This window comes from Coturnix japonica, chromosome 1 (genome assembly GCF_001577835.2).
Source record: "Coturnix japonica isolate 7356 chromosome 1, Coturnix japonica 2.1, whole genome shotgun sequence".
In the NCBI taxonomy this organism is placed as follows: Eukaryota; Metazoa; Chordata; class Aves; order Galliformes; family Phasianidae; genus Coturnix; species Coturnix japonica.
The window spans coordinates 46,007,838-46,020,658 of record NC_029516.1 but is presented as its reverse complement, the minus strand read 5'-3'; the positions used below and the strand labels follow the sequence as shown (position 1 = coordinate 46,020,658).

At 46.7% G+C, this 12,821-nt stretch overlaps 1 protein-coding gene across 1 annotated transcript in view; it reads left to right on the top strand.

Moving 5' to 3' along the window:
* Positions 1-12,821, top strand: part of CACNA1I (calcium voltage-gated channel subunit alpha1 I) — a 152,091-nt gene that overhangs the window by 123,373 nt on the left and 15,897 nt on the right. The window contains exons 18-29 of the mRNA XM_015860446.2: positions 1,141-1,557; positions 2,448-2,548; positions 3,441-3,564; positions 4,452-4,520; positions 5,408-5,592; positions 5,918-6,044; positions 7,087-7,212; positions 7,663-7,752; positions 8,622-8,814; positions 9,885-10,036; positions 11,664-11,773; positions 12,333-12,466. Coding sequence (XP_015715932.1) covers positions 1,141-1,557; positions 2,448-2,548; positions 3,441-3,564; positions 4,452-4,520; positions 5,408-5,592; positions 5,918-6,044; positions 7,087-7,212; positions 7,663-7,752; positions 8,622-8,814; positions 9,885-10,036; positions 11,664-11,773; positions 12,333-12,466 — 1,828 coding nt within the window. The remainder of the gene's footprint in view (positions 1-1,140; positions 1,558-2,447; positions 2,549-3,440; positions 3,565-4,451; positions 4,521-5,407; positions 5,593-5,917; positions 6,045-7,086; positions 7,213-7,662; positions 7,753-8,621; positions 8,815-9,884; positions 10,037-11,663; positions 11,774-12,332; positions 12,467-12,821) is intronic.

Here is a 12,821-nt window from a genome sequence, read left to right as displayed (position 1 = left end):
AGGAAAAATAGTTTCAAACTAAAGTACAGGAGATTTAGGTTAGAAATAAAGAAAAAGTATTTTACAGTGAGGGTGGTGAGGCACTGGAACATGTTGCCCAGAGACATGGTGGATGCCCTGCCCCTGGAGACTTTCAAGACTAGGCTGGCCAGGCTATAGGCAACCTGATCTAGCTGTGGATGTGCCTGTTCATTGCAAGACAGTTGGTCGAGATGACCTTTAAATGTCCCTTCCAACTATAAGGACTCCATAATTCTACGATTCTATGATTCTATGTTTTGTCCTCTCGCCCAGTACAAAAAGTCATGCTCTTTCTGTGCTGAGAGCATAGAAAGGTCTAGGTGCTGCCAGAACTTCAAAGTCCCATAGTAGATGCATTTTCTGGAAGCTTTTGTTACAGTGAATAGACAAGTCTGGCTTGGAGCTTACCCATATCAGATCCCGCTGTCCCCCAGTGCTTCTCCAAACACTGCTAGCTGTCCAGTCAGCACATCTCAAACCTGTCCACCTTGTGGATAAGCAACATAAGCTTCTGTGACCTCTACACACTACCACACATGGCTTTTGAAGGGGTTGCATTGATACTAGAAGCATTCGTGCCCCTGTTATTTCTAAACAGGTACAACTGACAGCCATGTACTACATGATAACTCGCCGATATTGTTGAACTAGACTGTAACCAACAGGCCTGTTTCTCTAATTTCTTCTTTTTATGAAGACTGTGCTCAAAGATGTTGTGTCAGATTATCCATCTCCCTGTACCTTGCGTTATTCTTTACCCTGGGGCTGCGTAAAATGCTGCCAATCAGATTTTTTGAAATCTTTATTCTCGCTCTGTGCTGATATAAGTAACAACATCAGGCATCTGGCCTTTGGCTTTATTATTTACCTTCCCTTTAAGTGCCTTGCACACAGATGGTGCTATAAAGTGATCACAGCCAACACCCCTGCTAGCTCATTATCAATTTGGTGTTAGATTTATAGCAATGATAGCTACATTCCCACTATGTGTCTTTATTGAGGGGGTAAAAAAGGGTGCACATGGCTGAGGACCCCTGGAGGAATGTCTGATGTCTGCAACGAGGCAGTGCTTTACCTCCACAATCCTGTGTGTCTGAGTCCCAACCTACTCTCTTACAGTCCAGCTCTCGCAGTTCCCACTATGGTGCCTGGGGCCGCAGCGGGGCCTGGGGGAGCCGTCGCTCCAGCTGGAACAGCCTGGCCCGAGGACACAGCCTGAAGCACAAACCTCCCTCTGCTGAGCACGAGTCCCTCCTGTCTCGGGAGAGGCACAGGGCAGGAGATAGGGAGCTGGATGGAGCAGAGAGAGTGTTTCACCACCGCCGGACGCTCTCTCTGGACAACAAAGGTTCCTGCGACTTGCTAGAGTTGGCCTCCATCCCATCTGGCCACAGAGGGACCTGTAGGCCAGGGACAACATCAGGAGGCAGTGATCATCAAGACTGCAATGGCAAAATGCCCAGTATTGCAAAAGAGATCTTCCCAAGGATGAACAACCACAAGGAACGGGGAGAGGATGATGAAGAGATAGACTATGTGAGTACATGGTGAGGGGAACCTAGGCTTACAATGCAGTGCTGTGGGAAACCCCAGCTCTGTCCTCAAGTTTCAGTCTCCCTGTCATGTGGATGGGAGAGTTTGCAGAAGTGCTGTAAGTACAAGTGGAGGATGTCACTGAATGTAGGTGGGTCTAGGCAAGCCCACACCATGTTGTCAGGCTGCCCACAAGGCAGTCATGCAGGTAGATGGTGGGAAGAGGGTAGAAATGAGGCACATGCATAGGCATTTGAGAGCTGATATTTCAGAGCAGTGCAGCCAGTGATTGTAACAGGTTAGGAAAGGTTGGGCTTTGTGAAAAGGAAGAGCTTTGCTTTGGTAACAGATGCATAAGAGAGATGGCAAATGTGTTTTTCTGTGCCAGCCTGGGAGACCACCATACCCAATCTGTGAGCAGATTGAAAGGTGGAAGAAACAGAGGGGAGAGTCAATAGAAACGGGAACAGACATACAGTATATATGAAATTAAATCACCTCTGAGTCCAAGTGCCAGCAAAAGACCATTCTGTCCTTCTCATTCAACTGAGATATTGAGGAAACATCATACTCTTGTAATAGAGCTAGTGTCCCTATTGTGGGCAACATCCACCTGTGGACAGGAGACCGGCAGTTTTATTTTTAATGATGCAAGGAGGAAATCTGAAGGTGAGAGGTGAACAGAACCTGGCAAAGAAGTACCTACCTCCTCTTTAGTGTCTTCTTGTTCTTTGGGTCCACTCCCTCATCCAGGTGCTAAAGAAAGGCAGATAGTGTATGTGGGGAGGAAAACCTTGATAGTGGTACTTCGGGATTGCATGAGAAAGTAAGAGTGCCTTTGTTAGGCAGTGAGAAGTCAGCCAGTGACACTTGCTTCTCCTGCATTCCTCCAGAGCCTGTGTTTTCGCATCCGGAAGATGATGGAAGTCTATAAGCCAGACTGGTGTGAGTTACGAGAAGACTGGTCTATATATCTTTTCTCTCCACAAAACAGGTTTGTGCAGTTTTTTTCCATAAAAGGGTTTAGAAGATGGGACAGATTTTGTCACTGTGCCATTTGCTTTCCCTGAGCTGGACATTAGATTGTAACTTTGAACATAGCATCTGGGAATGTATTTCTTCTCTCCTTCTACAGTCAAACAACATTTCTCTTCCTTGATTCTGCAGATGAGAGGGAGGATGAGAATCCTAAATGCCTATTGTGCTTTTCCTATCCTGTGGAGCATCCTGTTTTTCTGTTGTGTAATCATAAATATTTATGGCAAAGTGAGGCAGGGGATACTGACATTAAACCAATTTGGAGAAGGAATATATTATTAATGACTCCATAACACTGATATTTTCTCCCCTGGTACCATAACAGCCTCTCCATTCCATTTTCAGTCCCACTGCCAACTTACCAGCATATCATACCCTTTAGGGTAATGTAAGAAATCTTTTTGCTGGAAAAGAAAAACACAACAGCAATAACAAACAAACACACATACTAAAAACAAAAGTACCCACATATATTTAGAGATATTTTCTTCCCACTAGAGGGTCATCCCACCAGGAGAAAATGCCCACATACCTCAGCCAACAGCATTCTCACTGATGTGCCATCACCTCTTGAGGAGTAGGGAGTTTTGTTACAGCCCATGGAGGAGAGCTCCTTGCTCCATGTGACACCCAGGCACTATGTCTTTCAGAGCAGGCAGAGTTGTGGCCTCCATGGCAACCAAGTTACTCGCTTCTCCTCAGCTTTCAAGACATGGCCTCATTTGCCCCAGTGTGAATCTGGAAGGGTTAGCTACATCACAACTCATTTTGAAACAGTCCACTCAATTTTCTGTGCTTCTAACCTCCCTCTGCCCAAGGAACAGCTACCTACTGGAACTCTTTTGCAGGTTTCGCCTCCTCTGCCAAACCATCATTGCTCACAAACTCTTTGACTATGTTGTGTTGGCCTTCATCTTCCTGAACTGCATCACCATTGCACTGGAGAGACCACAGATAGAACACAGAAGCATGGTGAGCACTGTTGCCTCCCATCTACCTTTTAACACAATGTCTGACAGAGGTGTGTAGGCACTCCTGGTACCATAATGACCTTTGGGCATAACTTAGCATTAAACATAACTCTAATTCATCTATTCATGTCTATGCATTAGTGATTCACATCATATGTGCTTCCCCTGCAGGGTCTTATAATGTGTCAATCTTCTTTATAATAGAGTAATCCTAGTTTGCCCCACTTTTTGGAGGTGAGGGAGTCCTTTGGGACCCCATGGTCAAGAGATGTTTTGCCAAGGGTCGGGGACTGGGCAATAAAACAAGTGCCTTCCATGTGCAGTATGTCATCATGTATGCTACTTGGAGATGGCTCAGACTGGAGCATCAGAAAAGAGACTTAAATGGCAAGTGACTCTTTTTTTGCATTTATTCCTTAGCTGACCCCTCAGCTCTGTGGCGCTTATACACCCTTCAGCAGTCAGTTTGTGCTCAGCATCCCTTTGGGAAGGAGTCCCAGGGCAGCACAGTAAATCAGGACTGAGCAGTACTGGCAGAGTGAGGCAGTGAGCACCTAGGAACCAGATTTGTAGATTGCATTGCAAATCCCATCCACAAGAGCTAAATGGGATCCTGTGCCAGCTGTGGCATAAGGTAGAGCTGAGGCTTGTGAGCCCAAAGCTGTCAGTGCTGACCTTTGCCAGGAGTGCTTCTCTTATTCTTCCAACCTTCAGACCCTTCACAAGAAAGAAAAATACATCAAGTTCACCACAGGGGCCTCATGGAGTAACAAGGAGTCAAGATACATTTAAGGCTATTCTCAATCTCTCTCTCTCTTTTTTTTTTCTCCTTTCCTTTCCTTTTTTTTTTTTTTTTTTGTTTGTTTTTTTTTGTTTGTTTGTTTCTAGGAGAGAATCTTTCTCACTGTGTCCAACTACATTTTCACAGCAATTTTCGTGGCTGAGATGACATTGAAGGTAAGTTAATGGAAATGAATGGCTCAGAGCTTTTCCCCAGTGTCAGGAATACCATGGCTCATGTTTGCTTGGCACTCTTGCAAAATCTCTCAATTTTTTCAGTGTCCCACTCTTTCTCCCTGCTTAAGTAAAGGGGAGTTAAGTCCCCTCTAGCTGTGCATGGAGGAAATGCTTATCCTGAGCTTTAAAACGAAAAGGATCTATGTGTCTGGGAGGAATAGCTAGTCCTCTGGCTATGGATTTTGTAATAATATCAAAAGTCCATCCAAGAGGGGGAGAAATTACAATGATATTAATGAATTGCCATTAGCTGAGATAATTATTTAATAGGTGTCTCTGCAACAATAGAGTAATCTGGTTAATTCGCTTGTGTTGAGGAAAAAGACTAAATACTGGTGAAAGTAAGTCTCAAAACTTAGCCTGAGGCAAAGCTTCCTAATATTCATTCCTAAACTACTGCCATGATTTTTAGAGTGACCAAGAGTGTGGGTCTTAATTCCTGGTTCTATCTCTCAAAACAAAACTGATCTCTGGACTAGGAGGCATGTGATATCGGAACATCCCCTGCAGAGTTTTGTTGCTCAGGGATGCAGAGAAGAGGTGAGACGACACCATGGCAATCACAGTGAAATGCTGCTCCAGAGCTTGGCTTTGTTTTTTGTAGTGTTAGGTGCCACCACTTTGGAAAAAGACATTTGTCTTTTGTAATCTTCCATTCAAAAGGAAAAGGTGATGAGACTGATTATAGGATTCAGAGTGAGTCCTTGCTGCTCCATTAGGAGCATGGAGGTGATAACCATGTGCCAGTCTTCCCCTCTTCTGTGAATGTCCTCTATCAAGCAACATGGAGGAGCAATTTAGACCCCATCCTCTTCCTTCTCTTGCAGGTGGTCTCTCTAGGCCTCTATTTTGGGGATCAGGCTTATCTCCGCAGCAGCTGGAATGTCCTGGATGGCTTCTTGGTCTTCGTGTCTCTCATTGACATTGTGGTCTCAGTGGCTTCTGCTGGCGGTGCCAAAATCCTAGGGGTGCTGCGGGTCCTCCGGCTGCTGCGCACGTTACGGCCACTCCGGTCAGAATCCCTCCATGTTCTGTTCTGCTGCTCCTTCTTACTGGTCCCCCCAGGAAGGATCCTGGAGTCAGACCCCACTGTAATGGTCAAAGGGTGCTCTTTGAGAATCCACAAACCTTAGTCATATGGCTCTGACCATGGAGATATTTCATCAGGCACCCAACCCATGGGATAAAAGAGGATTTTGGGCCCTGGTAGCAGTGTTTCCCCATAACAAGCCACTGCACAGGGAGAACAGGAGCCCTCTGCTGCTGAAAACTCTTATCTGTGGCCAAACACCTCTGCTCTGTCTCTCTGTCACCCCCCCCCTTTCCTTCCCTTTCAGAGTCATCAGTCGAGCTCCTGGCCTTAAGCTGGTGGTGGAGACACTCATTTCTTCCCTCAAGCCAATAGGAAACATTGTCCTCATCTGCTGCGCTTTCTTCATCATTTTTGGCATCTTAGGTGTACAGGTAGGGTTCCTATTGCCCTCAAATAGCCCTGGCACTCCCACACTTAGCACGAGCACTTGTACCCCCAGCAACAACAGGCACAGGGAACTGAGCAAAGCAGCAGGGGCCAGCAAGCTGGTAAACTTTTGCAGCTGCTCCAGCCCCATGAGCTGTCTCCCTCTGAAGTGTCCTCATGGCCTTTGGCAAGTGCATCCAGCTCTTCAAGGAGTGCAGACATTGCTGAATGTGCAAGAAAGGAGTTAATGCTTGTCTACACATGACAGGATCAGGTCAGGGTTTGGGTCAGTGTTACAGGGAGAGCCCAGGGCTGGCTCACTGGGCACATCCATGGCACACAGCAAGGGCAAGCAGCTCCATTCCTACTTGCACGAACCCTCCTTCCAGCCAGCTCCGTTCCTCCCCCTTGCTATCAACCCTTAGTCCACCCACATCCTCCTTTTATTTTTTTATTTAATTCTCTTTATTTTTTGTGAGAGGAGAGAAGGCGTGGGTGTTACTTCCATCTCAGGGAATGCGCTATACTTAGTCTGCTCTTATGCATCTGTACAAATGCACAGTCCAGTGCCTTCCATATAGGGAAGGGAGCCCTGGGCAGAGAGATAGAGCAATGCAGAAAAAAATAGTATCTGAGAAGCAGGGGATATATTTTCTGGTTCTTTACCCACGGATTATTTTCTTTCCCATCGGCTTTCTTGGTAACTGGGAGGCAGGGAGAGGTGATTGGTCTTAGTGGCTGAATAGAAGATTATTGGGCTAATGACTAACTGGGCCCCCCAAATACTGCAATCAGATAGCAAGGACTTACAGTCACTTCTGGCCTGGAGCAATACAGGAGGATGAAAAGCCAGATGTGAGTTTACAGGATTGGCCCTGTCTCCTTACCAGTGCATCAACCAGTGCTGTATAATGTACTGGTGTTCTCCCATATCTATCCTGGAGGGAACCCGGCAGCCCACCTACTTCCTTGGGAGCTTCTGCACATCCCAGGGAGCATGGTGGGCCCAGGGGGAAAGGGGCTGATGGAGTTGCTCCCCTTCCACAGCTCTTCAAGGGCAAGTTCTACCACTGCCTAGGGGTTGACATCAGGAACATCACCAACCGGTCTGACTGCGTGGCTGCCAACTACAAGTGGGTGCACCACAAATACAACTTTGACAACCTGGGACAGGTGAGTGTGCTTGCAGCCCATATCTCTGATGGGAATTCAGCTCTCCTCCTATGTGTACCTTCCCGAGTGCCTGAAAAGCCTGATCCTAGGTCTAGGAGGAGCAGTTATTTGGTATGTGTATCAGTGTAGAGGCTGTTGCTAGTGGTTTAGTAACATGATTATGAGTACAGGTAGTGGGGAAAGAAAGGGGTGGCAGCGGAGAGCTTGATTTTCTTGTTTATCTCATGCTGTGAAGCAGTTGTTCTTCATGACCTCTCCACTCTAGTGGATCTGACTTCCTGTCCCCCCCGGCCCCTTCTTCCACACTGAAAGGAGCAGGTTTTGATGTGTGCAGAGACATGGGCAGAAAGAATGTTTCAACACTATATGTGTTAGAGCGTAAAAACTCACTTATTTTTCCCAGTCTGCCAGATGCACCTGCTCCACCTCTGCTTTGCTTTTTTATTACAGGCCCTGATGTCTCTCTTTGTTCTGGCTTCCAAGGATGGCTGGGTCAATATTATGTATAATGGACTAGATGCTGTGGCTGTTGACCAGCAGGTATGAATACATCCTTGCAAAAAGGCCTTTTTCACTTCTTGAAGCTAGTAAGGTGAGAGTGTACTCTGACATCCTGCTTTGGACACCTTCCACTAGCCAGGTTATCCATCCAGGGTTCTTCCTAGTCCTTTGTTCTTCCCATTGCACGGGGCCTGGACTGTGCCAAGTCCATGCAGTGAAGCACAGCTGTGACCATAATGGCCTCAAGTTGGATGTAAGGAAAAATTTATTTTCAGAAAGAACGGTACTGCAGTGGCACAGGCAGCCCAGGGAGGTGGTGGAGTCACCATCCCTGGAGGTATTCCAGAGCCATGTGGATGTGGCACTGAATAACATGGATTATGGTGGCCACAGGCATGAACTGATGGTTGGACTAGATGATCTTTCCAACCTTAGTGATTCTATGACCATGTAGTGTGTGTCTGTAGTAATTCTCACTCTCTAACCAGTCTGAATCACATGGCAGGTCTTTATAACAACAGCGAGACAATGCCATATGAGTTTCTGGACATGCTGGCTCCCTTCTGGCCCACAGATGGTTGCTTTAATACCCTGTAAGAAGAGAGTGTTGAGCTGCTGCCTTCTATAACACTGCTTTTCCATTGCTAAGGCTATGACTTGATAGTGCTGGTATAGGTGCCTGCCATGGGCTACACAGCCACAGTCCTGAACTTTGGGTTTGATGGTCCATTTACTTCTGAAACTGTGCACAGGATGCACTACTGTCCATAATTTTAGCTCTTCCCATCCCACTCCTCTTATTTCATAATCCCACCCCACCTCCTCAGCAGCCAGTCATCATGGCATACCCATCCCCATCATCTCTGTACCAGCACTCATCTGATCATAGCCTTTCTGTTCTCCTCCAGCCGGTGACCAACAACAACCCCTGGATGCTCCTCTACTTCATCTCCTTCCTGCTCATCGTCAGCTTCTTCGTGCTCAACATGTTCGTGGGGGTCGTGGTGGAGAACTTCCACAAGTGCCGGCAGCACCAGGAGGCAGAGGAGGCCCGTCGACGAGAGGAGAAGCGCTTGCGGCGCCTGGAGAAGAAGCGAAGGAGTAAGGCACAGCCTAAGTGTTTGGTTGGTTCGTAGGCCAAGGTTTTCTGAGAAAAACCTTCTCCTGTTCTCTTTTTTTATTGATGGGATGGTCAATAAAATGCATCGCTTGTGGCCGTGCTCTGAGCCTTCCTCCCTGTGTCACTGCCACCCCGCTATGCACCACACCAGTGGTCTGGGGAAGAGGGGTTGGCTGATAAAGTCTGTTGGGGAACTATGGTGCTGGGGAAGCCATGAGGTTTTAGCATCCAGCCCGTGTGGAAATAAGGTGTACCAAAAATTTACCTGTGTACATGCTGGTATGCACTGTCAGCACAGGACATAAACAGTTCAGTAGACCTTCTGGGCTTCCTGGAACCTCTGCTAGTGTTAGGGAGAAGACCCAGACAAGCTATCCTTTGTGTTTAAACCGAAATTTCAAGAAAAGAAAGAGGAAAAAAAAGAGGAAAACCCTTGTGTTTTGTTCCTGGCTCTTTCCATTAGTGTTGCGGTGTCACTTCTTGGGGTCCCATGTCCTCTAGAGTGAAGTAAGCCCTCTTTTTGGTGTATCTGTCCTCTTCTGTATTACTTTTAAACAAAAATTGCAAAAGCATACTCGCCCCTAGATATCTTCCCTACTACCCCAGACTGATGGTTTTCTTCCATTCACAGCCCATGGGCATACTTTCCCTTTCTCTGCTCCAGTTTTACCTCTCTCTTGTGACACTCTGGGGCCTCTCCTGGAACCATCTGCTCCCTTTTATCATTTATGATCTTAATTTGTTGAGGCATGAAATGCTGATTTAGCACCATTCCCACAAACATAGACTGACAGATTTTAAGCATTCATTTTCTTTATTCTATTTATTTTTCTCCCCACTTCTACTTTCCTCTTTTTTGTGTTTCATTTTTCTCCTGTGCCCTCTGTCTTTTACCTGTGCTTTTTTGTCCTTTCTCTCTCCTGCCTTCATTCCCTTGTCTTTAACACTTATCACCACTTTTATGCCTGCTTCCTCCTCAGTGTTTCTTACCCATCTCTCTCTTTCTTCCAATTTCCTCCTAACTCTCCCCATCTCCCTCTTTCCACTGAAGAGGCGCAACGTTTGCCGTACTATGCTACCTACTGCCCCATACGCCTCCTTATCCATTCGGTCTGCACGAGCCACTATCTGGACATCTTCATCACTTTCATCATCTGCCTCAACGTGGTCACCATGTCCTTGGAACACTACAACCAACCTGTGGTGAGTGAGATTATGGAGAGTAATTATGCTCTTTTGCTACAGCTCTCTAATGCTCACTGTCTACCAGAAGAGGTAGGATGCTTGTGTCTCTAAAAATACTGTCAAAGTGTTGCAAGAGTTAATGTAGTAGGCAGAGTTATGTGAGGAGTTTGGTATGTGCTTAGAAAGGCAGCCCCTACTTAGATATCTGAAATCACCTGAAATGAAGAGATATTAGGTATATAAGCAAGAGTAGGGCCCCTAGAAAGCTTTGTATAATTAGGTCTCTGTGCTTTACATTATTAATAAGTGGGTCACCCAAATTTAGCTGCCTAGTCTGCTTGATATGTTTCCCTGGACCCTGGCAAGAGGTGTGGTGGAAGCAGCAGTGCCCTGGGAGCTTCAGGCATTGCATCAGATTTCTAAATGTCATTCCAGTTCTCCTGCCACATGATTTGAGATGCAAGGACTGGGTTAGTTGGTTGTGTGTCACCTCTTTCCTGTAAGAGGCGCTGAAGGGGTAAAGCACTGAAAAGAGCCTCTCAGCCGCGGGGGGTGATTCCCAGCAAAGTACATCGCGGGGGGTGATTCCCAGCAAAGTACATCGTGAACTAAAGGAGTTTTTTTACTTAGGCTGGAGAAGACCAGGTACCTCTCGGTGTTGTTGGCAAAGCTCTGGATGCTACTGATAACATTTTTTAAAAGTATGCTGCATATATCAAAGATGTTTTTTGCCTTTATATGTGGACAAAGCATTCCGTATGATATTTGTCCAATGGCATTTCAGTTTTCTTTTGGGGAGACTCGTAGTTTAGCTGACACTTCTAGTACCTGAACAGTTGCTGTCTAAGGTAGGTCAGGAAATGGTCTGTTGTCTTTCAGATATGTTGCCTATTTCCCCTGTTTCTTGCCCACCTTTTATCTTGCTCCTGAAGGGGCCCAGTTTTACTTTGCAGGAACTTTCAGCCCTTATTTGTTGTCACCCTTGTGTCAGTCCTTTACTCGTGTCAGATCAGGTCACTGGACTTGCTTAATCCTCAGCTCCTTCCCCTGCAACACAGTCAGGCTCTGCTAATAAATCCTGTCAAACTGCTTTGAGCTATTCCAGTATGAGGTGCCACCAGTGCTGCCCATTGGTCACACCAGTCCTTGGTGGTGGAGAAGGGGCAGCACAGTGGAAAACCAGAAGCCCACAGCTGGGAGATGACACATGCCTGTCCCAGACTGAGGCACACAGGAGTTTCCCCCCATCAGAAATGGCATTTATAAATGACTGAAGCAATAAGCTTCCTGCCTCACTCCTTGTCCATAGCTAGGCCAATACCATTAATGTGCTGGCGTCCAGATGGCATGGGCTATTGGCTGAAGGGAAGACTGATGGAACCTCAGTGAAATCTCCTTGCAATAGCCATCTTCCTGTTATGCTGAGAAGTATAGGAGAAAGGATCAATAACTGATTCCCAGAACAGCATGGGGTAGAGGGGCTTGCTGATGGTTGCCATCAGTAGGAGGCCTCCATGTTCAAGTATAGGGAGCATGGGGCATCTTCTCCATCTTGTAACAAATCCCTGGCACTCAAGAGAGACCCCACAGGTTATGAACTTGTTGCTCTTGCCTCAATTCTTCCACCCTTTCTTTCTGCTGGCAGTCCCTGGAGACCGCTCTCAAATACTGTAACTACCTGTTCACCACTGTGTTTGTGTTGGAGGCAGTTCTCAAGCTGGTGGCCTTTGGTCTGCGTCGATTCTTCAAGGACAGGTGAGCAAAGGGTTGTGTAACACATTTCTTTGGGACAGCTGGGCACTGGGGGGAGACCTCGAGGATGAATCCCTATCTGGGATATAGTAGCAGTCCAAACTGTCTCCTAGTCTGCAATGCCTGGGCATTAATAATGTTTGCCCAAGAACTACGTCTTTGTTGGCATCTGCTAGTTAGGCTAGAAAGCAAAGTAGGTGGGCTCAGAAACATCCAGTTTTTTCCTGCCCTTGAGGCAAACTGGGAACATGCTGAAGCAGAACGTATATAATGAAGCTGATACGAGGTAGTGAGGCCATAAAAAGCTGAGCCCATTAGTCAAAGCATAGCACCATAGTAACACAGCTCTATGCTTTCAGATCAGGCTGGTTTGCCTCTGGCTGCTCAGGCTGTGTGCAAAGTGAATCTCTGTTTGTCTGCAAAAACCCAAACAGGCTGACTCAGAGTGGGGCCTTGGATTTATACGTGAAGAAATGTTTAGGTTAAAGTGAAAACAATTCACTTTATTTGTCAGGGAAGTGGAAATTGTCTTCCCGTATTCTCTTTGATTTTTCTTCTTAAGGTGGAACCAGCTAGATCTGGCCATTGTGCTGCTGTCTGTCATGGGCATTACACTGGAAGAGATTGAAATCAATGCGGCTCTCCCAATTAACCCCACTATCATCAGGATCATGAGAGTGCTGCGCATCGCCCGCGGTGAGAGAGGCGCGGGCAGGAGGCAGGGATGGATGTGGCCATGGGGTGGGGCCCAGAACAGTGACTCATTGAGCAGTGGCTGTAGGGACACACACTACTGCTGTCCTCAGCCCTGGAAGCAGAGAATGGAAAGGAGTAACTGCTTAGAGGAAGAATCTTGGCCAGAATGTGTCTGGGTGAAGCAGAAGCCTGATAGGCATGGGTGGCAGAAACAGTGTATTTAGGAAGGAGTAGATAGACTGGAGGAGAAGGAACTAGGAATGTAAATTGCAAATATGTGGGAATGTGGGAACCAGAAGTACATTTCATTTCTTCAAGGGCAAAGGGAATCAAGGCCTCTGTCTTGTTCTACCGC